The sequence below is a fragment of the Neophocaena asiaeorientalis genome, unplaced genomic scaffold (assembly GCF_003031525.2).
Source record: "Neophocaena asiaeorientalis asiaeorientalis breed wild unplaced genomic scaffold, Neophocaena_asiaeorientalis_V1.1 scaffold327, whole genome shotgun sequence".
Taxonomy (NCBI): domain Eukaryota; kingdom Metazoa; phylum Chordata; class Mammalia; order Artiodactyla; family Phocoenidae; genus Neophocaena; species Neophocaena asiaeorientalis.
The window spans coordinates 5,105,872-5,130,848 of NW_020174560.1; the positions used below are offsets into that span (position 1 = coordinate 5,105,872).

General features: G+C 45.0%; 1 protein-coding gene across 1 annotated transcript in view; it reads left to right on the plus strand.

Moving 5' to 3' along the window:
* The window catches only part of YPEL2 (yippee like 2), a 58,589-nt gene extending 33,833 nt beyond the window's left edge, over positions 1-24,756 (plus strand). Inside the window, exons 3-5 of the mRNA XM_024757579.1 lie at positions 19,259-19,302; positions 20,353-20,461; positions 24,480-24,756. Of these exons, the coding sequence (XP_024613347.1) occupies positions 19,259-19,302; positions 20,353-20,461; positions 24,480-24,569 (243 nt within the window). The 3' untranslated portion in view covers positions 24,570-24,756. The remainder of the gene's footprint in view (positions 1-19,258; positions 19,303-20,352; positions 20,462-24,479) is intronic.
* Positions 24,757-24,977: the final 221 nt, after the last annotated feature.

Genomic DNA, 24,977 nt, shown 5'->3' on the forward strand with positions numbered 1-24,977 from the left:
GTCAAAAGGAAAATTATCTCTCTTTGGGGGGGGGAGGGGTGGCAGGAAATTCCTTCTCTTCCCTTTCAGGACTGGTCCCACCAAGAGCATTCACTGTAACTTCAACTCTAACAGATAAATGAGGGGCCTGGAAGAGCATTCCCTTGCCAAAACAAAAGATCCTGGTGTGAAGCCTACTGCACTAAGCCCAGCCAGTCCTGCTTTCAGTGAGCTCCTCTGACCTGTTAGATACGAGAGATACAGTGGCAAACAGATGTATAACTTGCCCTCACCCAACTTGTACCCAGAATCCAGTCTGAAGAAGCATCTGGCAGCAGTACAAGTGGGGAGATCCATCCTGAGCCTGGTACCCAGGGTTGTCTGGAGCAGCTGAGAGGCTGGCATATTGTTCCATGTTGTTTTCTACCCAATTTGCCTGATTTTCATGAGATGCCCAAATGTGTACAGCTTTCCCCCTGATTACCCCTGCTTCCCCTGCAGTGTCAGCCCAAGCTGTAAAGCTGCCAGCTGGGCTCTTGCAGCTTGAGGTGGCCAGCGAATCAGACCTGCTGTCCTCTGATATGTCTTTGGAGGAATGTCTGTTCTTAGGACCAGGCCTCTCACCATTGGGTGGTGGCTGCTTTGCTTACTTTACCCACATCTGGTCCCTCCCCTTTACGTGCTGAATGTTCCAAATGACAGGTAAGGCTCCGAGGAACCTTTAAGGTTCATCCTAGACACATTCACCCAGGAAGCCTAAGGAGAGAGGAAGTGAGAAAAAATAGACTTCTTTTAGCTCCTTTAAGCTCCAAGTCGCCGTATATCTTGATCCTCCCCTTAGCAGGAGAAAGAAAAACAGCAGAGTGTATCGGTGGGGGAGGAGAGTTCCTCCCAGTCTGTCTCCTTCTCTAGAAGAACAACAGGACAGTCTGCCCTGGGCACTATGGGGCCAGGTGCTGGGTAAGTACACGAGGAAGGAAAGCTGATAAGATAAGGTCTGACAAATCTAGGTCACCAGGCTGCTCCAGGCACCTGTGTGACTAGTCACCTTGAAACGGACAGGAGGGAGGATGGACTTTTGTTCAGGGCACAGACTAGCTGACTTCCCAGGCCTTTGTTTGTTTGTTTACTTAATACACATTTCTTGATCACCATTAAATGCCAGGTCTTGTGCTTAGGTGTTCCAGGCCCCTGTGTGTCTCTGGTAGGCAAAATCTCCTCCTGGATCCCAGGCCTGTAACCAGTGCTAAAAAAAGAAATGACATCATGCAAAAGCCAGTTGGTCCACTAACTTCCAGAGTGGGAGCAGCCAGACTCTTGGTAGAAGGGAAGGGCTGTTTGGAGTCTTCATTCCCTTCAGCTCGATCAGGGGTCAGCAAAACTTTACCTGTAAAGGCCAGATAATAGTATTTCAGGCTTTGCTGGCCATAGGGTTTCAACTCTGCAGCCACAGTGGATACATAAACAAATGAGCCTGACTCTGTTCTAGTAACACTTTACTTACAAAACAGGTGAGAGGCCCCATTTGACCCTAGTGCATTGTTTGCTGACCCCTGAATAGAAGATTGGAATGACGGTTGTGAAATGGGTGCTGGAGAAATGAGTTTATGTGATTTCAGGAGGCATCCCAAATCGACACAGTGGCTTCACTCGGTCGGGAGAGTATAGGGCTTGATGCACTATGCTCAATGGCAAGGTCTGATTGACACCAGCGAATTCTACTGCACGGGCCAAACTTCAACCTCAGCCATCTAGCGTGCTGGTTCCCACCAAAGGTTACATACAGGGTCACCAAGCCAGACAGAGCACACAATTTCATACAGTCTCATCACTTATGTGGGAAAACTATATGGGGCCCTGTGGATGGCAAGTCATTGGCACCACCTTAAAAGACCTGAATAAAGGGTCAGGCCACCTCTGCTCTAGGGCCTGGCTCTGCCACTAAGTTATTTATTTATTTATTTGGCTGCGTCGGGTCTTAGTTGCGGCACGTGGGATCTTCATTGTGGCGTGCAGGGTCTTTCATTGTGGCACGTGGGCTCTTCATTGTGGCGCGTGGGAACTTCTCTTTAGTTGCGGCGCACGGGCTCAGTAGTTGTGGCGCATGGGCTTAGTTGTCCCGTAGCATGTGGGATCTTAGTTCCCTGACCAGGGATCGAACTCACGTCCCCTTCATTTTAAGGTGGATTCTTAACCACTGGACCACCAGGGAAATCCCGCCACTGACTGTGGAGGGTGGCATTGGATAATGACCGCTCTCTGACCATTTAGCATATACTGAGTACTACTGTATGAGGCACTGGGGATACAGGAATGGACACAACAAAATTCTTGCCCTTAAGTAGCTCATGATCTAGTGGGGAAGACAAATAGGTGAACTATTATACCATGTAGTGAAACACAGGCTTTGAGTAGGTGATTATTCAGGCTGCTGTGGGGGCAAAGAGCGAGATGAGTGTTTATTAAGTGAAGAAGAAAGGGGAGTCCATTCTGAGCAGAGGCATAGAAACATTCTAGAGGAGATCCAGCCTAGGGGACCACAGGTAAGAGATGGAGAGGGCATGTAGAGGGAAGCAGGAGGTCAGCAGGGATGGGTCACATAGTGCCCAGAAGGCCCAGCTAAGGTGTTTAGACTCAATTGTGTATGCTGCGTGCTCTGGGGAGCCACGGAAAGTTTTTAAGCAAGGGAATAATAGCATGTGGTTCATACTGCACTCAACTCCTCTCTAACTTATACAGAATGTATATCCATGAGCTTTGTGTGAAGAGGAATGTTGATACTGTATAAAGTTAATAAGCACTGATAATTAAGCCAGTGGCTGTAATTAATAACCAGGGTCAGTCCCTTCCTGGTGATGCCTTCAGCTAAACAGCAACCAGATAAATCATTGGCAAACACCAGGCACCCACAACTGAGAAGAGGGCCCTTCAGAGTGCTCCAGGACCTGGATTCCCTGCCTTTCTGGGTGAGATACTCCCTCTCATGTGACCCTCCTGGCTTCTTGAGACTCACTCACTGAGTCATCATAAGCTGGCCGTTGCAACCCCACATGTCTGAGTTTTTCTGTTACTTTAAAGGGAGAACTGGGTTGCAGAATTCAGGTGCCTTTGGTGTAGTTTTGAAGTTTAGGACAGGGAAAAGTGAAGGCGGAAAATAAGTGGCTTCTGCAATAGTCATGTCTTTCAGAGCCTAAGCGTAGTTGAAACTGGCATTGGAAAATGGGGATTCTTAGGCAGCGATTCCCGAATCTGACAGTACATCAGAATAAGCTGGGATAAAAAGGCTGGTTTTTATCCAAAGGTCCCACCTCCAGAAATTCCTATTCTGTAGGTCTGAATGTGACTGGGAATCAGAGCCCCTAATGGGGGAAAGAAACAAGTCACCTAGGACACCAGATTTAAGGAGGCACTCACTCCATTATATGTCATTACAGGATATTGAGTATAGTTCCCTGTGCTATACAATAGGTCCTTGTTGTTTACCTATTTTATATGTAGTAGTATGTATCTGTTAATCCCAAATTCCTAACTTATCTCACTCCCCACCCCCCCATCCCCTTAAGTAACCATAAGTTTGTTTTCTTTGTCTGAGTCTATTTCTGTTTTGTAAGTAAGTTCATTTGTATCATGTTTTTAGATTCCACATGTAAATGATATCATATGGTATTTGTCTTTCTCTGACTTGCTTCACTTAGCTTAATGCCTCCAGGTTCATCCATGTTGCTGCAAATGGCGTTATTTCATTATTTCTTTATTGTTGAGTAGTATTCCGTTGTATATATGTACCACATCTTCTTTATCCATTCATTTGTCGTGGACATTTAGGTTGCTTCCATGTCTTGGCTATTGTAAATAGTGCTGCTATGAGCATTGGGGTGCATGTTTTTTTTTTTTTTTTTTTTTGCATGTATCTTTTTGAATTAGAATTTTCTCCATATATGTGCCCAGGAGTGGGATTGCTGGATCTTACGGCAACTCTATTTTTAGTTTTTCAAGGAACCTCCATACTGTTTTCCATAGTGGCTGCACCAATTTACATTTCCCACAAAAGTGTAGAAGGGTTCCCTTTTCTCCTGTTGTTCCCATTTTCAGATGAAGAAAGTGAGGCTTAGGCAAATTGAGTTGATCAAGGGGACTCCGCTAGGAAATAGTAGAACCAGAGTTGGAACTCAGGTGTGACCCACCAGGCCACTCCCCTAAGTGCTCTACCACAGGGCCTATCTTGCTCTGAATTAGCAAAGGAACTTAGCCCAGCCCCCTCTCTTGGTCCTTCCCAGGCAGTCTGCCTGGCTCTGAAATCTCCAGGTAACTTCCTATACCTGGGGTTTAGCACTTGGACCAAACATGACACCCCAGCTCTCCTTTGGGTGTCTTTTTGTTTGTGTTAATGGGTTTCCTGACATGTACAGCCATGGCAAACTGGGGAAGGGGCAGAGGAAGGGCACAGGTGATCTTTGGCAGGGGCAGAAGAAGAGTTATTCTTTCTTAAGCTGTTTACTGATTAGCTCCCTTTGCTCCTGAAACCAGAAAGAAGAGGAACTCAAGACTCAGCAGAGCTCAGAAGCCCCAATTGATTTGTGGTCCAACTGGGTCAGGGGGAGTGACCCTGTGCAGTGGCCTTTTTTTTCTTCCCCCCAGGGACCTGTATGCCACAGCTCACTAGAGCAGAGTTGCATGCCACTGAGGGGAGGGATTCCAGCCCTGCTCCCTTCCCCCACACTCCCAGCCCCACAAGCCCAGAGAGGTTAGATCTCCTGTGAGGCGCATGTCTACCTATTCAGTCCCTTCCTCCCTGGCCCTCTGGCTGGGCTCCTACTGGTCTTAGGTTGCCCCAAATACCCAGTCTCTTATTTCACATCCTCAGGCAAAGATCCCACAGCCAAGGTGCCCTTTCAGCTTAGCTTTCCCATCGGCTGCTCACTGACAGATAAGCTTCTAAGAGGAGGGAAGAGGGAGGGTGGAGAGGTGGGTAAAACCTGGGGCAGACCCCTTTGTCCCTTTGTCATGGGGTGCGGTGGGCCCTGTAGCTCCCCAGTTTTGTGTTTAGCGGGGCAAGCCCTGGGTGGTGGCTAGCTGCCTGGCCCCTGTCCTTTATTGGCAAATGGAACTTGACGTAGCTGAGGCATACTTGTACATATGCTAAGTTTTACCTTAGGCTAGAAATTGGAGGCTGAACGTTTGTAAGTGTCAAGAGACAAGGAAACCTGGTGTTCAGTGTGTGGGCTGGGAGAATGCAGGGGTTCCTGAGCCAGGCTCTGTTTCTGTATAATCTGCAATGGCCGTGCCAGACTCCCTGTGCAGACCTCGCAGAGATGTTTCATTCCTTGGGCTGGATGGAACCGAGACACGAGTGCTGCTGCGAGTTGGGAGGGGGAAGAAGCCAGTGGACAAAATGTTCCTGCGCCTGGGTGGACCAGCACAGCACAGGCTGGGTCCCTGGGAGGAGAGATGAAGCCTTTCTCCTTTCTTTAGCCAGTCCATATCTTGAGTCACAAATGAGTTACTGCCAGATGAACTGGTGTTAGTTTACCTTTCTGAAGTGATAGATGCACTTAAAATAAAAATGAAAGTGACCAGGAAGTTTGCACAGTTAGCTTTGCCAGTCTCACTGCTTTGGGAAATGAACCCTGGAGATAGTACACTCACTCCATTATAGAACTGGGTCTCTGTGTACAAGTTGGTGTCCAGAATATATTTAAAATGATATCCAGAGTATCCAGAGACTATTTTAAAAACGTGTACAGAAAGGTAACAATTAAATGTTTCTCTTGGAGTAAGCCTGGCCTCTGAATTCTCCCAGGAACCCTTGCCTAGGGAAGATGATTAAAAATAGATCTGAGTAGCACTTCCTGCTTGGCAGATGGCTGATAGCAAATGCTAGGGCTTGCAGCTGACCTTTCCTTTCTGAAATCTGCTCTGTGTTTCCATGATGCTAATTGAGTCCCTCTCTAGACCTAATCAAAGTGCTGGTTGCAAAAAAACACGGCTTGCTGTCCTGGCAGGGCTCAGTTCAGGGAGCAACTTGAAAGTGCTGGGATTTGCATGGGAACACCCACTCTGTGGTCCAACTGGCTGATCCTTGTTTTAAAACTAACAAGGTCTGCTTTCAAATCTGCTGTCTAGTGCTATTAAGGATCCCACACCCTGTCCGCTCCCATCCACAGGAGAGATCAGTGGAGAGGGGAGTGATGTGTACACAACGGACAGTGCTCACACACACTTCCAGACAAAGTAGCTGCCCAGAAGAGAGACAAGGCCTTTTGAGATTTAACTTCCAGGTGTGACTCTGTGCCCATCAGCTGCCTTATAAAACAGGGATAATACCTGAGGCAATGCCCTGACTTGGTATCCAACTATGGGAGATAAAAGATATCACTGTTTTTCTTATTATGTAGCAAATATCTAGGAACCACTGCTGACTTCTCATGGAGTTATTATCCTCCCCTGGGAAAGAGATGGGCGTATAGACAGGCTGTGCTGAGGCTATGCTAAGTCCTCGCCATCTTCTTCACCCTACTTTGTCTCCCAGGAGAGCCCTCTGCTGGAATTTAAGCATCTTCTGGGCAGAGCTGCTCACTACACACTCTGGGGCTGAGCAAGGTCTGGGACATTAAATATTTGTTGATTTAGATCTCCCCCCTTCCCCCCGCCCCCCGCCATTTAAAAACTATCATAGACTGCTTTAGTGTGACAAAACCTTTTTGCCTGGGAGATGATTTTCTAGTGCCTGATATTTCACAATGTGCCTCAGGCTTTTTTGTTGGCCAGGGGAAAATGTTGAGCACCAGAATAGGTGAAAGGGATTTAAGTCTCTATGTCTTGAGGATGAGTCTTAGCCAGGACTTAGATAAGACAGACCAGCTGATGAGCAGAAAAGCCCTTTTATGCAGATAAACAGGAAGTTTAAAAACACAAGAAAAGAGGTCTAACTCTGACTCAGAAATGTTCATTTAATGTGCAAGGCGTCTACTCTCTTGAGAATATGGCCTCATGGAATATTCGCCCTCGTAAGAAACCTCACTCAACCCCCTCATTTCACAGATGATGCAACTCCCAGTTCAGAGGATCAGGGGTCTGCCTAAGGAAGTCATGCTCGTCGGAGGCAGATGACCTAGCCGTGCCTGGCAGGGGTGGGAGGGGGTCAGCTCGTTGTTTTGACCCAGTCGTGTTCTGTTTCTAGAGGGAATACTGAGAATCACCAGTGCCCAACTTTTGCACGTTGGCAAGCCCTTTATGCTCACATCTTTCTAACATTTGTATGCTCAAGTCTCTTTCATAAGAGCTCTTTGGCTGTGATTTCTTCAAGCCCTTTTAAATAACATTGTCTCTTCCTTCGTAAGTATTTCATATAACTCTCTACTCCTAACTCAGCCCCGTCCCTGGGGGTATATGAATACACAGGTTAAATGTAGATATATGCTAATACGCCACAGGTGGAAAGTCTAGTGCTGGACATCTGCCATGAGGGGTGGGGGAGAACTCAGTACTTGGCCTACTTCAGTTTGTATGTACAACCTGAAGCCTGACTGTTTAAGCAAGGCCTTGTGTTTTGATTAGCATTTCCAGGAGAGGAGAGTGTTGAAAGTGTTTAGGGAACACCTAGTATGAAATGAAAAATCAGGTTTAAAACACGGTGGTTTTTTACTCCCCCAGTGAAGGGGGCCCGGGTTCGATCCCTGGTCGGGGAACTAGATCCCGCATGCTGCAACTAAGACCCAATGCAGCCAAATAAATAAATAAAACAAAACAAAACAACGACAACAAAAAGCACAGTGGTAGACTCAACAAGGGTGAGACCGTGCTGTGTACAGGAAATTTGAAGGAGCTGGTAGAAGGAAGGATGCTACCGCTTCTCGAGGGCCTGGCGTATGCCAGGCACTTTACTGTCTGTGAGGTGGGTGTTATTAGCCCATTTGACAGGTGAGGAACTTGAGAACAGAGAGGTGAATGTACCTAAGAGCATACAATAGAGAAAGTGCCAGAACTGGGATTTGAATCTAGTTCATCTACTGGACTGGGAGAGGCTTAGCCCACAGAAGGAGACCTTGGTATGGGCAAAGCTGTAAAGTTATTTGGCACCAAAGGATGTAAAGATGGAGTATTCAGGGAGCTCTCAGGAGTTGAGCTCGTAGAAGGAGTTCTGGTACTGTCAGAACTGCTGGCAGTGGAATGGGCTTTCTGAGGAGGCATTCCCTATCCCTGAAAGTATTTAAGCAGAGGTTTGGTAGAAATGTGGACAAGAACTTTGCATCAGGTGTGTGATTGACTTTGGGGCTCCTCAAATTCCAGTGACCTATGAAATTAAAACTGGATAAAGTCGTAAGTATATTTTGTTTTGTTTTGAGATCCTCCACTCTACCCAGCCTACAATCCACTGCATGGGATTCCTGCAGACTGCAATTAGTTAAGTATTTCTCTTTCTGAAAACCCCCCAAAGCATTCTTCTGGGTTCTCTGCTCATTCTTTGCCATGAAGTCCAGGTGCCAAAAAAAAAAAAGCCGGGGTGGGGGGGGGCACTTTAAAGGGCTTCTTTGCTTTAATTATTTTTTCCCACGAGTTTTGAAATGAGAATCATTCATTCAGTAGTTAGCTGGGAAGGCTGTTTTCAGGTTAGGTTGCAGAGAACATTCTCTTGGTGGTCCTGTCAGCCTTAAGCATTGTAAGTTTACAAATTAAATTTTATCCAGTCACCCAAGAGTGACCAAGCTCTGGTGAAGTGATTCACCCTAACACAACCAGAATTCTAATTAATTTACCGTGGAGCAGATAATCCCGAAAGCTTGGACTGTGTGTTATCTTCCTTGAAGGTAAACCCACTGAGTGAGAGAATTAAATTTAGTCAGTTGCTAAGTAAATATGGAGTCAGGGCAGAGGAAGGTGAATAACCTAAGAGACTTTCATCAGTTCTGACAGCTTAATCCATCCTGCTTCTTCAAAGAGACAGATTTTCCAAGTGAACACATTCTAGAAAAATCCTGGGACCTGGAGTCAGAAGCTGTTGGTTTAAGTTCTGACCTTGACTTACAAGCTTTGTGAAACTGGGTAAGTCACTCAACAGCTCTGGACCTCAGATTCCTCCTCTGTTGGTTTGAAGGTTCATCAGTTAATATATGTGAAAGTGCTTTGTACGTTCTGAGGTCCTGTAAACATGTCAGTATTAGTCTAATTCTGTTGAGCTCCTTTCTTTTAGGAAGTCACTTGGACAACACCCTTGTCATGCCGTCTGCATTTTTCCCTAGATTTTGGAGCCACACTGCCTGGGTCTCTGTCATGTATCGGTATTTAATGCTGGGCATATGTCTTAACCTCTGCCTTGCTTTCCTCATCTGTAAAATGGGAACGATAAAAGTACCTCCCTCATCAGATTGTTGAGAGGATTAAATTACTTGGCTTATGTAAAACAGTTTGAATCTGTCTGGCATAGAGTAAGCACTGTGTAAATGTGAGCTGTGACTGTTGTTATTTCACCATTTCCGATTTATTTTAATGAGCCACCTCAATCTCATCTGTAAACTGCCTCCAATTTCACCGTAGTGATTGCTTGTTAGAAAATGTTTAAAAAGCAATCCCCTCCATGGCATGTGGCTTTAGTCTTGGAGGAAAACCTTTTCTGGCCTTTCTGCCTGGATTGGTTACAGGGGAAGACTTACCTTGAGAATTTGTAGGTTTTGCCCACTGACTTTCCAGAAATTCTTTGCAGTGTCAGGACATTTTCATTTGCCAATGCCCAGGTGGCTTTGGGAGCAGATTGAAACATAAATCCAGGAAATTGATTGTGTTCTTCCTAGGTGTATTAACTTGCATTGTCTTCTCAACTTCAGCAGCTCATAGTGAATTGTTTTCAAAGGCCTGATGATTTTCAAAAGTTTCACACATGATTTCATATAATCCCATAATAACCCTTTAAAAAAAAATCTACCCCTATGTTGCCCCTCCTCCCTTCCTCTCCCCACTGGTAACCACTAGTTTGTTCTCTGTATCTGTGAGTCTGCTTCTTTTTTGTTTTATTTGCTAGTTTGTTGTGTTTTTAAGATTCCACATATAAGTGAAGTACAGTATTTGTCTTTTTCTGTCTGACTTACTTCACTTAGAATAATACACTCCAAGTCCATCCATGTTGCTGCAAATGGCAAAATTTCACTCTTTTTTTACATCTGACTAGTATGCCGTTGTGTATCTGTATCACATCTTCTTTTTTTTTTTTTAACAGCTTTATTGGAGTATAATTACTTTACAATGGTGTGTTAGTTTCTGCTTTATAACAAAGGGAATCAGCTATACATATACATATATCCCCATATCTCCTCCCTCTTGGGTCTCCCTCCCTCCCACCCTCCCTATCGCACCCCTCTAGGTGGTCACAAACCACCTAGCTGATCTCCCTGTGCTATGTGGCTGCTTCCCATAGCTATCTATTTTACATTTGGTAGTGTATATATGTCCATGCCATTCTCTCACTTTGTCACAGCTTACCCTTCCCCCTCCCCATGTCCTCAAGTCTATTCTCTATGTCTGTGTCTTTATTCCTGTCCTGCCCCTAGGTTCTTCAGAACCATTTTTTTCTTTTTTTAGATTCCATATGTATACCACATCTTCTTTTTGTTTGTTTGTTTTTGCTTTTTTTTTGCGGTACGCGGGCCTCTCACTGTTGTGGCCTCTCCCGTTGCGGAGCACAGGCTCCAGATGCGCAGGCTCAGCGGCCATGGCTCACGGGCCCAGCCGCTCCGCGGCATGTGGGATCCTCCCGGACCGGGGCACGAACCCATGTCCCCTGCATCGGCAGGCGGACTCTCAACCACTGCGCCACCAGGGAAGCCCCCACATCTTCCTTATCCATTCATCTGTTGATGGACACTTAGGTTGCTTCCATACCTTGGCTATTGCAGATAATGCTGCTGTGAACATTGGGCTGCAGGTATCTTTTCAAATTAGTGTTTTGGTTTTTTCAAATATATACCTGATGGTGGAAGTGGAAGTGCCTGGTGGTTTGTTTTTTTTTTAATAAATTTATTTATTCATTTAATTTAATTTTTTTGTTTTTTGGCTGCATTGTATCTTCGCTTGCATGTGGGTTTTCTCTAGTTGCTGAGGGGGGGACTACTCTTTGTTGTGGTGCGTGGGCTTCTCACTGCGGTGGCTTCTCTTGTTGCAGAGCACAGGCTCTAGGCGCGTGGGCTTCAGTAGTTGTGGCACACGGGCTTCAGTAGTTGGGACTCGCAGGCTGTAGAGTGAAGGCTCAGTAGTGGTGGGGCACGGGCTTAGTCGCTCTGCGGCATGTGGGATCTTCCCGGACCAGGGCTCGAACCCGTGTCCCCTGCATTGGCAGGTGGATTCTTAACCACTGCGCCACCAGGGAAGCCCGGCCTGATGGTTTTGAGAGAAATTTGAGCTCCATTATTTCAGCCCCTAAAAGTTTTAGTTTTCTATTTGAACTGCAAAGGACCCAGCTATTAACAACTGGCTGCCATTACATCCTGATTCCACCTGTTCACTCTCTAACTCGGAAGCCAGTCTCCCGGAACAGACATGTCAGCCTTTCTTCTGTAGAGGATGGGGCTTGTCTGATCATACGAATCCCCTGCTCTTTAACCCTGTGGAGAATGCATGTTTTCCAGGCCTTCTCTATGGAGAACAGGAGGGAGTGCAGGTTGTTGAGAGCTGACGGCATCTGCTGAATTGAAAGGTCTGATCGTTAAGTGACTTAAGTGACTTAGATCCCGAAATCTCCACATTTCAGCAATTAAATGTGGCCCCCAGGCCCCAGGCCTTACACCACCTTTTGTTTTTGCCATTCAGTTCCTTGTATAGTTTGCATCGTGTATGCTCCCATGCCCTTGGAATTTTATGACTCCATACAGCAGATATTTCCTCCTTTAGAGCCAGTCCCCTCCCTGCCCCTCCCTCCATCTGTTTCAGGAATGGGAGAGCAGTTGAGATCTACCAAAGCTCGAAGCCAGCCAAAGAGGGCTGGAAGCAGCCATGCTTCTGCCCCTAGGCAACACACATGGCTTTTTACCCCATCTTGAAGTTTCTAGACAGATGTGTGAAAACTTTTTGTAAGCCATGAACACATACAAATGGCTTTGTTCTTTCCTAGTCTTTCCTGGTGACCTGTGTCCTAGTGTGGAAGTCATACAGTCAGGAAATTCTTCCCTTATAATTAACCCAAGTCTCTCTTATTTCCGTCTATTTCCTCTTGTTCTTATTGCAGAGAAGATGGAAGAAATCCCCTTTAATCTTCTTTCCTCTTAGCTAACTGTTCAGTTTTCTTTAAACTGCACCAGGTTCTAATTGTGGAAGTTTTCATCATTTTCATTGTTCTTTATTACCACCCTTCCCACTTTCTCCATATGCTTCCTCAAGGGTGAAATCCAAACAAGATCCAGTATTATTTTGCTTGGGTTTCAGCTCTTTGGAATGGAACCTGTGGTTTACTTTGACCCTGAATAGCAAACTCTACCAGGCTTTACCATGGATGCAGAAAGGAATGAGAAAGGCAAAGGGACTGCCCTGACCTTCCCCAGCAAAATGTTGAGGTGGGATGTTTAGCCAACACCCCAAGGCAGGAGTTTTACAAATCCTCCATTGTATCTCTATCTAATACCTCTGTTACCTTCTCACTGAGATGGTACATAGTGTAGCATATAGTACCTTGAGCAAATCCATAGAGACAGAAAGTAAGTTTGTGGTTGCCAGGGACAGGGGAGATGGCAGGTGACTGGTAATGATGCAAGATTCCTTTTTGGAGTGTGAAAATGCTCTGCAGTTAGATAGTGGTGTGATTGCACAATCTTGTGAATACACCAAGAGCCCCTGAATTGTATACATTAAGGGTGACTTTTGGGACTTCTCTGGTGGTCCAGTGGTTAAGACTCTGAGCTCCCAATGCAGGGGGCCCGGGTTTTATCCCTGGTCAGGGAACTAAGATCCCACATACTGCAGCTAAGCCTGCGCTCCACAGCTACTGAGCCTGTGTGCTCTAGAGCCCGCGTGCCACAACTAGAGAAGTCTGCGTGCTGCAGTGAAGACCCAGCACAGCCAAAATAAATAAATACATTATTTTTTTAAAAAGGTAACTTTTTTGGTAAGGTTCTATCTGTCTATCTACCTATCACACCTTGAAGTTTATGGAGTACCTCTTTCATATATAGTATCTCATTTATTTCTTATACAGATGTGGTGTGAGTGTGAATACCATATTATTGTGCCCATCTTACAGATTAGGAAATTGAGTCTCAGAGAAATTAATTGGCTTGACCAAGTTAGTAACACAGTGAGTATATGGCCAAGCCGGGGCTCAAACTCTGGCAGTCCTGCCTCTTCAAAGCCCGTGTAATGAACACTGTACCTATGGATGGTAGGTTGGAGAAGTAAGCACCAGGTGCTTTAAAATACCCATATTATTACAAGTGGAAAGGATCATGGGGAGCTTCAGTTCCATCCCTACATTTCTATGGATATTGAGTTACAAAGAGTGGAAGAGTGGCCTTATGCCATAATATAGAGAAATGGGGACACCAAAGTCACTGAAGAAAAGAATTTTGAAGAACCAAATAGATGAGAGTCAACCTTTTCTTCTCTCTTCTCCAGGCTCCTGAAAAGGCCCAAAAGGGAAGGTAGGGAACTGATCTTTTTACTCTGCACTTTTGTTTACCTTGTTTTACTTCTTGTTCTCAACAACTTGGAAAATAGGCATGGTTTCCATCTGCAGATGTAAAAGATGTGGAAGCCGAGAGAGGCTAAATAATTCTCCCAAGGTCAAGTAGCTATTAAGTTGAAGTTGTAAAACCAGGGTTTTATCCTGAATTTCTGAGCCAAGGTGAGATCCTCTTATCATACGAAGATATGCAAGGGCTGGTCTAGCTCCCAGATGTTACAGCTGAGTAGTCAGGTGGGTATCTGCTTCCCTCATCTCTGGGCACTTCCTGGGGCACATACTCGGTTGATGATGGTTGACGTTCCCAGAGAGAGGAGATTGAGAGGCTCTGCTTCATGCTAGGAGGACTTCATGCCTGAGCCTGTTCAAGTGAAGGAGGAGCCCACATGTTTGCTCTGTTGCCACCTTCTCCCCACAAGTATTCATTTTTTTTCAATGGTCCTCCTACTTTTTAAAAGGAATTGCTGCCTTCCAGACTTTCAAAGGGGCCAGAAATCAGTGGTTTGGGCTACTAAACAGGAAACTCAAAGCCCTTTCCGTTCCTTTGAGCTGGCTGGAAGGGCTGGGCCTGGAACTATTACCTTCCTTTAAAGGACAGAAGAAAAGTTTTGTATAATTTAAAAAACAAAAACAAGAAAATCTTTTCTGGAGTCCTGAATACCAGCCTTCATTGATATACAACATGGAAGAGAGCTGCCGTGTTGCCTGGCAGTAATGACAGCAAACAAATGTGTCCGACAGTCTGTTTGGGATCTCCTGGTCTGAAATTCTGTTTGCTTCATTCTAATTGCTTCCTTCACTTCCTTTCAGTCTCCCCACCTTGGGTACCACCCTCACTCAAGGGAGCGCCAGACCATGCCTCTTTGTGCCAGGCTGGGCTGGGGCCCACAGGAGACAGTGACCCAGCCGGGCTATTCTCGTCTCTGTCTCTTTGCAAGATGCCTGTTGTTCTCTGTGAATGTTTTTCTCATCATAAATGTTGGCTTGGCAGGGGCCCAGGGTGGAAGCCACGGTGGAAAAGCTTCCAGAATCCTGCCCCAGAGATTCAGCTGGTCCTGAGTGCCAGGCTGAGGAGACAGGCTCATAGATACTGTCGCTGGGGAGGTACCTCTGTAGGTATTGCCACCGAGACGGCCCTGATTGGGTTCGGCACCCTTTGCAGAGTGTGGACCTCTGCCAGCACTCTCTCTCGAAGAATAGGCCTGGAGGAACCGTGGTGGCCTTGTGAGGCGCCTCTGGGCCTGGCTGGCAACTCTCTTCCCTGCCATGTGCCCTCCCCCACCCTACTCTCTAGGAATTCGAATCTGTGTCAGGCCAGAGAAAGTGACTCTCAGGCCCTGCCTGAAACAGATTGGAACCCCCAGAACAGTGACCTCCAAACCTTTAAAATCACATACCCCTACCAGTAAAGTGTTTGAGCATGTATTCCTAATATGTCTACTTACTTATAAATGGTATACATGGGTTACTATGTAATACCTACATTATAAACAAATATTAGAAAACTTTAATAATTTCTGTAATTTAAAAGGATGGAAGAAAAAATAAAACAATTGTAAATTTGCTTTTAATCTTATTTTATTGAAGGTATATATGATTGAATATGCCCTCTTTTTAGGAAAAAAAAAAATCTTGGTTTATCACTTTGTGATTCAGAGGTGTGTCCCTAGGAGAGTATACTTCTATACTTCATTTTAACAGTTGCCCGTAATGAAAATTTCCTTACAAAGGTAGATTCAAATGGAACATTTGCATCCTTGAGCTTACAAAAATCATGATCCCCATTTTCCAACCCACCCACCAGTTATACAAAGGTTTTTGCTGAACTTTGTAGTTTAGAAAAGTACCTTTTAACGAGACTTCAAACTCCTCTGAAGCTCTTTGTTTGGAATACTTTTAAATAGATCAGGAAATTTTTTACAATTCATAATTGTACAAATATAGGAGTACGGTGTTCAGATATAGGAGAGTTTAGAGATGGCTTATTTTAAAATTTTTATTGGATTTCACCAACAAGAGTGAATTGTACTGTATGTAAAATTAAAAATTAAAAAAATTAAAAAATCCAATGAGTTTTGACGAATGCATAGACTTATGCACCACCGAAATCAAGATAAGAAAATTCCAATTCCTGTGTTACCCCTGTGTAGTCATGCTTTCCCCTTACCTATAGCCTTTGGCAACCAATGATCTTCTTAGCTAAAGCATTTCAGATTCATCCATGTTATGTGTATTAACGTAGGTTTTCATTTCGTTTGAGTAATTGAAACTGCCAAACTCTTATCCAAATGGCTGTGCCATTTTGCAGTGTCTGAATTCCAGTTGCTACACATTCTTGAGTGCACTTAGTTTTGTCAGTTTAAAAAAATTTTTTGGACCATTTTAATGTGTGTACAGTGATATCTCAATTATGTTTTTCAATTTGCATTCCCCTAATGACGAGTGATGTTGAGCATCTTTTCATGGGCCTGTTTCCCATCTGTTTATATTTGGTGAAGTCTGTTCAAATCTTTGCCCATTTTAAAATTGGGTTTCTTGTTTTATTATTGAATTTTGAGAGTTCTTTGTATATTTTAGATACAAGTCCTTTGTTAGACAAGTGATTTGTAGATATTTTCTTCCAGGCTATGGCTTATCTTTTCATTCTCTTAAAAGTGTTTTTCAGAGCAAAAGTTTAAAATTTTGATGAAATTTAGCAGTTTTTTCTTTTATAAATTGTGTTCCTGGTGTAGTATCTAAGAAATCTTTTCTAACGCAAGGTCACAAAGATTTTCTCCTGCATTTTCTTTTGAATATCCTCCATTTTAATTTTTGTACAGGCATATCAAGTCTGAACTCCAAAGATCATATAAAATGAAAGCATTGCTAAATACTGTTTAGTGAAACTTTTTTTTTTTTAAAGATAAACTGAAATAGATAAAATTTCTAGTATTTTCCCCCTACCCTGAAGGATTGTCTGGTGTACCTTCTGGGGAGACTGCTGCCCTGAAAATCTTTGCAGTGCTGCCTCTCTCCCTGCATTCCCATTGTGCCCAGCAGGTAGCAGGTGATCTGTGAGTCTTTGAGAAGTGAATGTCTTTTCCTGCCATGAATGGTGAAGCTGTGTTACTTCATGTTGTCGTTTTCCAGTCTGCTTTCTTCTAGAATTTGTTTTCCCATAACCACGTTCTTCTAAGCTCTAGCTTGAAGATCTTGATAAAAGTTTCCTCGAGGGTGGCACTCCCAATTATCCATAACGTAGGACCACAGAATTATACGAGAATATAATTTTGGAGCTGGAAGGAGACTTGGAGGTCAACGAGTCCAAATCCCTTATTAAAATCAAACCAAAAATAAATTAACTTTGGTAAATTCACAGTCTGAAATATGACTCAGCAATGAAAAGAGAATGAACTATTGATATATACAGCAACATAGATGAATCTTAAAAGAATTATGCTGTGTGAAAGAAGCCAGGCAAGAAACACTACATGCTGTATGATTTCATTTATTAAAAATTATGGAAAATACAAGCTATAGTGACAGTAGACGGTGTCTGCCTGAGGATGAGTGGGAAGAGAGTGAGGAGAGAAGAGATGGCCGGATTGAGGGACATGAGGAAACTTTTGGGTGTGACAGATAGTCCATAATATTGGTTGTGGTGACGATTTCACAGGTATATGCAGGTATCAAAACTCATCAAATAGTACACTTTAAATATACACACTTTATTATTGTATGTCAGATATATACCAATAAAGCCACTTAAGGAACAAAAAAAAGGAAATTAGAGGCAATTGACTCAGGCAATAAATATTTTATAAATGATGCCAGATTCATGCTATGTGTTGTGGGTTCAGAGAGAGATTGAAGACATGGTTCATGCCTTCAGGGAGCTCACAATCTAGTAAGTGAGTTAGACAGAGAGACGATTTAAATCCAGTGTGCTAAGAGCTAAGAAAAAGGAACAGGCAGGGAACAAGAGGAGCCCAGTACATGGGTACCAATGGGTACCTCTTCCCGGGGAGGTCAGAGAAAGCCTTACGAAAGAGAGGAAGCTGAGCTCAGGCTTAGGATTGGTCAAGTGGAGGAGACTCCCCATCTCAGGGAAGATGGTGGTCAGAGTTGGTGAAATGCAAGTTCCAGGAATTGCACGTGGTTCGGCCTGACTAGAGCAAAGGACACAGTGGGAAAGTAGCAAGAGAAGAGACTGCAGAGGTTGGTGGGACCAGATCGTGAAGCTTTTGCTATCCTGGCGCTGCTTGGATGTCCTGTGCTCCAAAGTTGAACTAACAGGTTGGCCAAATATAGGGTCTGTGTTGCTGGGACATTGTCCCATCCAAACACTTGGCATGGACTTCCGGGTTCCGGGTTTCGAGGCTGTGACACTGCTATTCATGCTCAGTGCTAGCCTGGAGCTCTTATGTTCCCCGGGGATGTTTCAAGACCCAAAGGAAAGAGAGCTGGTTTCAGCCTGAGCAGCAGCTGGGGAACATCTGCTTGCTCCTCAGAGCTGCACCTGGGAGCCAAGGCTTCTGGTACATTTGTATGTTGGAGGCAACCAACAATCTAGCTTCCCCAAAGGCAGTTTTTCCACAAGTCAAGAATTTTACCTTTCTCTCCGGCTGGCAGCACTGATCCCTAAAGTCCTGTGCTTCTGACAACAGCTGTCTCATGGGCAGTGATCTGTGTCCTGTCTGGTTCTCTCCTACCCTTTGGTCATCTGTTAATCAGTCACCCATAGATTTCTCCAGCCACTGAATAGCAGAGGTCATGGGAGAGTCCTTTATTTGTTTGTTTGTTTATTTATTTTAAGAGTGGTCTTAGAGCAGACCAGGATGTTTAATTCAGGGTACAGTTGTCAGGCCACATTAAAAATGCAGGCAGAAATGCAGTACATGGACGGCTCATGTCAGCCAGACGTTTCAGTGTAACCAGAGGAGGAAAACACGGATAGGGCCTGTGTTAATGGAAGTAGATGCCAAATCGCACGGCAAGCTCTGGCTCCTGTTTCTCCTGTTCCCTGCCATCCTCCAGCCAGAAGAAAGAAGCTCCTCTTTAAGCTGCAAGTTAAAGTGGGATTACTGTTTAATGAGCATTCCTGTGATCTAGAGATGAAGTTGCTTGCACCTCAGAAGGAGAGCTTTCGTGCTGCCGTTTGGGGGGATGGTAACTCATCTAGCAGTTAAGATCTCCAAGAAAGCAAGACCAGTGAGAAGTGTGGGCTTGGTGGTTTATTCTTACCTTGGGGATTCTTTGCTGTCTTCTGCAGGGTCTAACCAAGAGGGCAAGCAGAGGTTCTTGTGCTGGTTTCCATGCCCTAGCCGACCTCGAGAGCTGTGGGCAGTACAGGTGGCTGAAATCCAGTGGGTCCAGGAAAGGCCAGTGTGGATTCATGATATTTTCTTACCTGGGCTGGTGAAAACAGTCCGAGCGTGGGCTGACCCGGGCTCTGTAGCTCTGTTTGTTCTGCCTTCTCCTCCTCCCACCATGCCATCTGCTAGCTGGAGGGTTAACTGGCTCACTGCTCCCTTTTAGCCGTGTCAGCCCTGCAAGGTCATGACTGTTGTGCTTTGGGGCTGGTTTCCCGAATGGGTGGGTGAAACGGATCTCTAACTATCGATTTGTCTTCTTGCATTTCAGTCGTTCCAAGGAAGTCAAGGACGAGCATACCTCTTTAACTCAGTGTGAGTGTCTCTGAATGGTACATCCATTGTTCGGTGCAAATTTTGAGGGGTGGGGAAAAGCAACGCTCAATGATAATTAAACAATGGAACCTGTCCTCTCTGACACACACACACACACACACACACACACACACACACACACACACACACACACACCCATGGAGCATTATTTACCACAAGCTGTAGCCAGTCATCCTTGGGGACTTTGCAGGGGGTGGGGGCATCATCTTTGGCTAAAAATAATATAGTCACTACCCCCAGTAAGTACAGAGGGCTGTAGTCTCCTAGGGAAGAAGCTGAAGTGCTTCTGAGAGCTTCAACATGGGAGGTCTCATAACTAGACCTGAGATGTGTCTCTGGGGAAGAGAAGGAGGGTGAACCGAGGACACCAGGATCTGCTGGAGGACTAAGGTTGGAGGAGCCTTCATAAAGTGGAGTTAGTGAAGAGCCTCCATCCCCTCCTACAGATGCACAGTCTGCCACAGCCCTCAGCATTACTTACAGCTTTCTCTAGGAAAGCAAGCCTGATGAACTGTGAAAATGGAAATCTAGCGTGTTCAGTCTAAAATAATAGGTGCTCTGTGAAGGAGTCTATGTATTTGATAGATGGGGCTCACCCATCCTTGTGATCAGGACAGGACTGTGCCGTCATGATTGACATCTCTGGCTGCAATCAGTCCTCAGGAAGCTCTGAGGACCTGTGCTCATGGCTGTGGACTTCAGTGTGGTTGTCAGTTTGTCCCCTTAAATCACAAGGCTAAAAGCATTTGTTAGAAAAATCCTGAGCAAAGTCTCAACCATAAAGACTTCTTTTAGTAGACTCATTGAATCAGAACTTGCAGATCTCAAATGCATCTCAACGGAGACGTTTGCATGTGGCTACCTTTTCGGAGGTTATTCCTGGTTTCAGTTAGAGATGATGCTCTTCTCAGTGTTGGCTTCCCTTCAGGCAGCTGTACTCGGTTAATTTTTTGCTGGGAGTCCAGCTTGAACAACTGATGGTGAGCATGTACCTGACGCCCCACTCTCTCTCTCTGTCCCTTGGCACAGAGTTAACGTGGGCTGCGGGCCGGCAGAAGAGCGCGTGTTGCTAACAGGACTGCACGCCGTCGCAGACATTTACTGTGAAAACTGCAAAACCACTCTGGGCTGGAAATATGTAAGTACCAAAGAGTCTGACTGGTGGAGAGAGGGCCATGAAGGAACTAGCTGAGAGCCACACATTAGAAGAATGTTTTCTGCTTCTTGCCTCCCGTGGCCTTGTGGGATTATCTTTGACCAGGATGGGAAACTGAGCTCAAAGAGCAGTTCCTGGCACACTTCTGTTTGCCACACTCATCCCCTTTTCACTGACAGCCCACCCCTCCTACTCCTACCTTCACCTGCTCCTGATACACGCGCACGCACACACACATGCACACACCCTCTCAATTTAATTAATAATAATAATAGTAATAGTAATAATAACAATGGCACATAACATTTCCTGACAACTTACTGTGTTCCAGACGTACATTATGTTATTTACTCTTCACAGAATCCTTAGAGGATAAGGATTTACCCATTTCAACCCCTAGTTTATGGGTGAGGAAACTGAGGCTTAGGGAGGTTAATAGTATGTCCAGTGTTGTCGAGCCATTACATGGCCAAACGAGGATAGGAGTCCGGGTGGTGGTCCGACTGCGGAGCCCATATTCTTTGATGCTCCAGTAAATGTCCCCAAAACATCTCTTAGGTCCCAGACCCTGTGCTAGGCATCATCAAATATTGTGTTAATTAATGTCTACTGTCAGATATAGTCATGGCTGGACTTGCCCAACTGGACATTTATTCCTGCACTGTTTAACTCAATAGATTTTTTTTTTTTTTCAATAGATATTTTTAACATCTCCTTGGTACCTAGGAGAGTGGGCAGTCCCTTGCCAGGGTGAGAGGAGGTATATGTGTTCAGTGAAAGTCAACCTGTATTATTGTTATTATTATTATTGGCAGATCTTTTCACAGTGCTTTTCTCTGCCCTCTCTCTCATTGTGGGAATATTGAAAAATGAGTCTTCCTGTTTCTGGGAGGGCAATTTATTCCACGTAAAATGCCTCAAATCCCCTGTCCTGTCGGTTGCAGAGCATCAGTGTGGGGCTGGCTCATAGGACCTGCCGTTAGCTAGGTTGGGAAGGAGCCTGAAGGAGTAGTCAGAACCGCCCACAGAGTGTTGAGGTTGCGTCAGTGTAGGTTTGTTGACTGCAGTAAATGCCCCACTCTGCAGGACTTTGATAGTGGGGGAGCTCGTGCGTACGTGGGAGCAGGGAGCATAGGGGAAATCTCTGTGCCTCGTGCTCCTTTTTGTGATGAACCTAAAACTGCTCTAAAAATATGAGTGTATGTGAAAAAAGATGTTGAGCCAAAGAAGCCAGACGTGAAAGTATGATTCCATTTAAATAAAGTTCAAAAATGTGCAGATCTTGGGGAGTTACCTGGTGGCCTAGTGGTTAGGATTCCGGGCTTTCACTGCTGTGGCCTGGGTTCAGTCCCTGGGTGGGGAACTGAGATCCCACAAGCTCCGTGGCTTGGCCAAAAAAAAAAAAAAAAAAAGTGCAGACCTAAAAAACTGCTGCAGGTGGAGTCTGCAGTGCAGCAGCATGGCCTTTAGATTCCATCTTTTCATGTCTTCCTTGAAATGTTCAGAATGAGAATGAAAAAACCTGGACACTGTGTTTCATGATGCCAAGAAGGTTTAACCACAGCTTCCTACGGGAGAAACTGGCCTTGGCCCTTCTCCCCCTGTATGGCCACTGGTCCCCTCTGAGTGATCTGGGGGCCACAGGTCTGGTTTTGATTATCCAAAAGTGTTCTGCTGCTTCTCTGTTTCCCAGCTTCTTGGCTGTCTTATTCCTTGAACATGTGCTGGATTTATATACAGAAGATAAATCTGACTTGGTTGGTTTTTGCTCCTTTCTTCAGGTAAAATGATTCAGTCCTTTGACAGAGCTTTATTAAGAACCTTTGTGCTGGATACAAAAGTGAATGAGATCTAGTTCTTGCCCTCAGGGTGTTTATAGTCATGATACCAAGGGGGAAAACCACAGGTGAAGTTACAACAGCTGGACAGGACAGCAGAGGAACATCCATCTCCCCAGGCATTCATTGATCACCTCTCACATGCCAGGCCCAGTGCTCCAACCTTTCATTCGATTATTCCTTCCGACCCTTATAATAACCCTGCGAAGTACTTGTAATTATCCCAATTTTGTAAACAGAAAGTTTATAATTTTGTAAATTGTAAAAGGAAGTCAGATGCTTAAATGATGCTTCTGATGCTAGGAAGCAGGAGATGTGGGGTTTAGGGGGGATGTTTGTTTCAATTCCAGATCTAGTGCTGTCTACTGGAATCCAGTTGTGACATTTTGCAAGTGCCCTGTGGCTTGGGGGGTGTTGACTTTTTTCTTTCTTTTTTTTTTTTTGTTTAATAGGGACACACTGTCACTTTGCTAGTTTTGTTTTTTCCTCCTCTCTATCCTGAATACACTACTATGGAACAATAGGTCCTATTCCCAAACCACATTCCTCTGGTTGTGTACACATCACACACACACACACACACACACACACACACATAAAAAAGGAGCTGGGGAATAATGAGGTGTCAGGGAAATTACTGCTGAGCCCACAGCTCTTGTATGTGTGTGGTGTGTTTGCACTTTCTCTCGGTGCCCCTCCCCTCTCCGCTATGTGGAATGATTCCTCTCTCAACAAGAGGCTCGAGTCTGAACTCTTGTTCTGAGACCCGGAGCCCCTGAGCTCTAGAACAGAAGATACAGTCCATACAAATGCTGCCCGGAATCTATCGACAGTAGGATTTATTTAACTCCTTCCTAATTTAGGGACTCGGGGGCGGGGAGAGCTGATGTCCACTGCTCTGCACAGTGAGCTTTGCCATCTGATGACCCTGATACCCAGTGTTTTTCAGATGATATACCAAGATGGTTTTTTGTATCTGTGTCTGCAAATAGAATGTCACCTTGATCCTACACCTATGCAGGACTTATTTCTGTGGGGCTTATTAGCTGGGAGAGCCTGCAGTGCTGTAAGTTTCAGCTGGTAACCTCCCAGCTGGTTTGCATTGGGTTTGCCCTTCTCTGGAGGCCTGGCAGCTGGGTAGGGCTCAAGGGCTGCCAGGTCCTTCAGCCTGGAGTTCATACAGCTCCTTTTTTCCTGGAGAAAAGCAATGATGGAAAAACAAACTTAACACATCTGACATGGAAACAGCAAGATAAGAAATAAAATAGAGACCTGTTTGGCCTCACAATCTATTTTGTTTCTGTCCCTGAACGTCTTTTCTCTAAGCCTAACAAGCACAGTTTAAAATAATGACACAGTGGGAATTCCCTGGCAGTCCAGTGTTTAGGACTCCGGGCTTTCACTGCCGAGGGCTCGAGTTTAATCTCTGGTCGGGGAACTAAGATCCCAGAAGCCACACAGACCGGCCAAAAAATAATAATAAAATAAAATAATGACACAGAAACTTTATGGATACCTCCATAGGGCAGATTTCTGGTAAACATCAGAAACCAAGTGCCCCTAAGATTTTATACACACACGCACGCACACACACACATACACATACAGATGGATCTATCAATGAACAAAACATGAAGTTTATCTTGTGGTAGTGGGAGACAGACAAAACACAAAATAGATATGCAAGTTATACTGCATGTTTGAATGTGGTAAGTGCTGTGGAGAAAAATAAAGCAGGAAAAGAGGGGGGCGGGGAGGGGTTGCTGCCTGGGAAGTTGTGATTTTCGGTAAAGACCTTACTGAGATGGTGACGTTTGGCCAGAGACTTGAATAAGCAAAGATCCTGAAGAAACGCTATTGCAAAAACGCTATTGCAAATACTGAGAAAATATTTAGAATGTTTAAATTCAGAACATTTAAATTTAAAAATGTTTAAATTCTATTGTAAATATTGAGAAAGCCCTGCTGATGCCTCAGTGCTGCACTTAAGCCAAGGGGGCATAGTGAGTGGTAGGAATTCTCAGTGAGTCTGGGTGATGCCGGAGCCAGACTTCAGTGGTCCTGATACCTGTCATTGGCCCCGCCTTGGTTCCTATGCTCCCGAAAGTCATCTGCTCGTCTTTGGTCACTCAGTGTATTTTCTCTTCCTTTGTGTTTCCTAGGAACATGCCTTTGAAAGCAGCCAGAAATATAAAGAAGGCAAATACATCATTGAGCTAGCACACATGATCAAGGACAATGGCTGGGACTGATTGGAGAGCATCTACCCAACCCAGTGTCCACGTGAATGCCATCCAACCGAACATTCTACCCAAGCGTGAGAGAGTGACTGAACACTTGGTTCCATCCATTTAGGGGCCTTGCCATCTGGGGCATTCTCCCACCCTGCCACCATCTTTCTGGTGACCAGCCTCTAAATTGCTGTCTCTCTGTCTCTTTGCTTTGTATCTGTTTGTGAGTTGATCCTGGCTTCTCTCTCTGTTCTAGTGTTGGCTGAAAACAAAACAGCAAAAGGAACAGATGTCTGCCCGCATGGCGGCAGCCCACTTTGATAAAGGGCCCAGGGCCCTTGAAGAGCTGCCTGATGGCCTCTTGTCAGGAGAACAGTGGCACAGCACAGGGGTGTGAGGAAGAGGGGAACCAGGAGGGTCCCGGGTGGG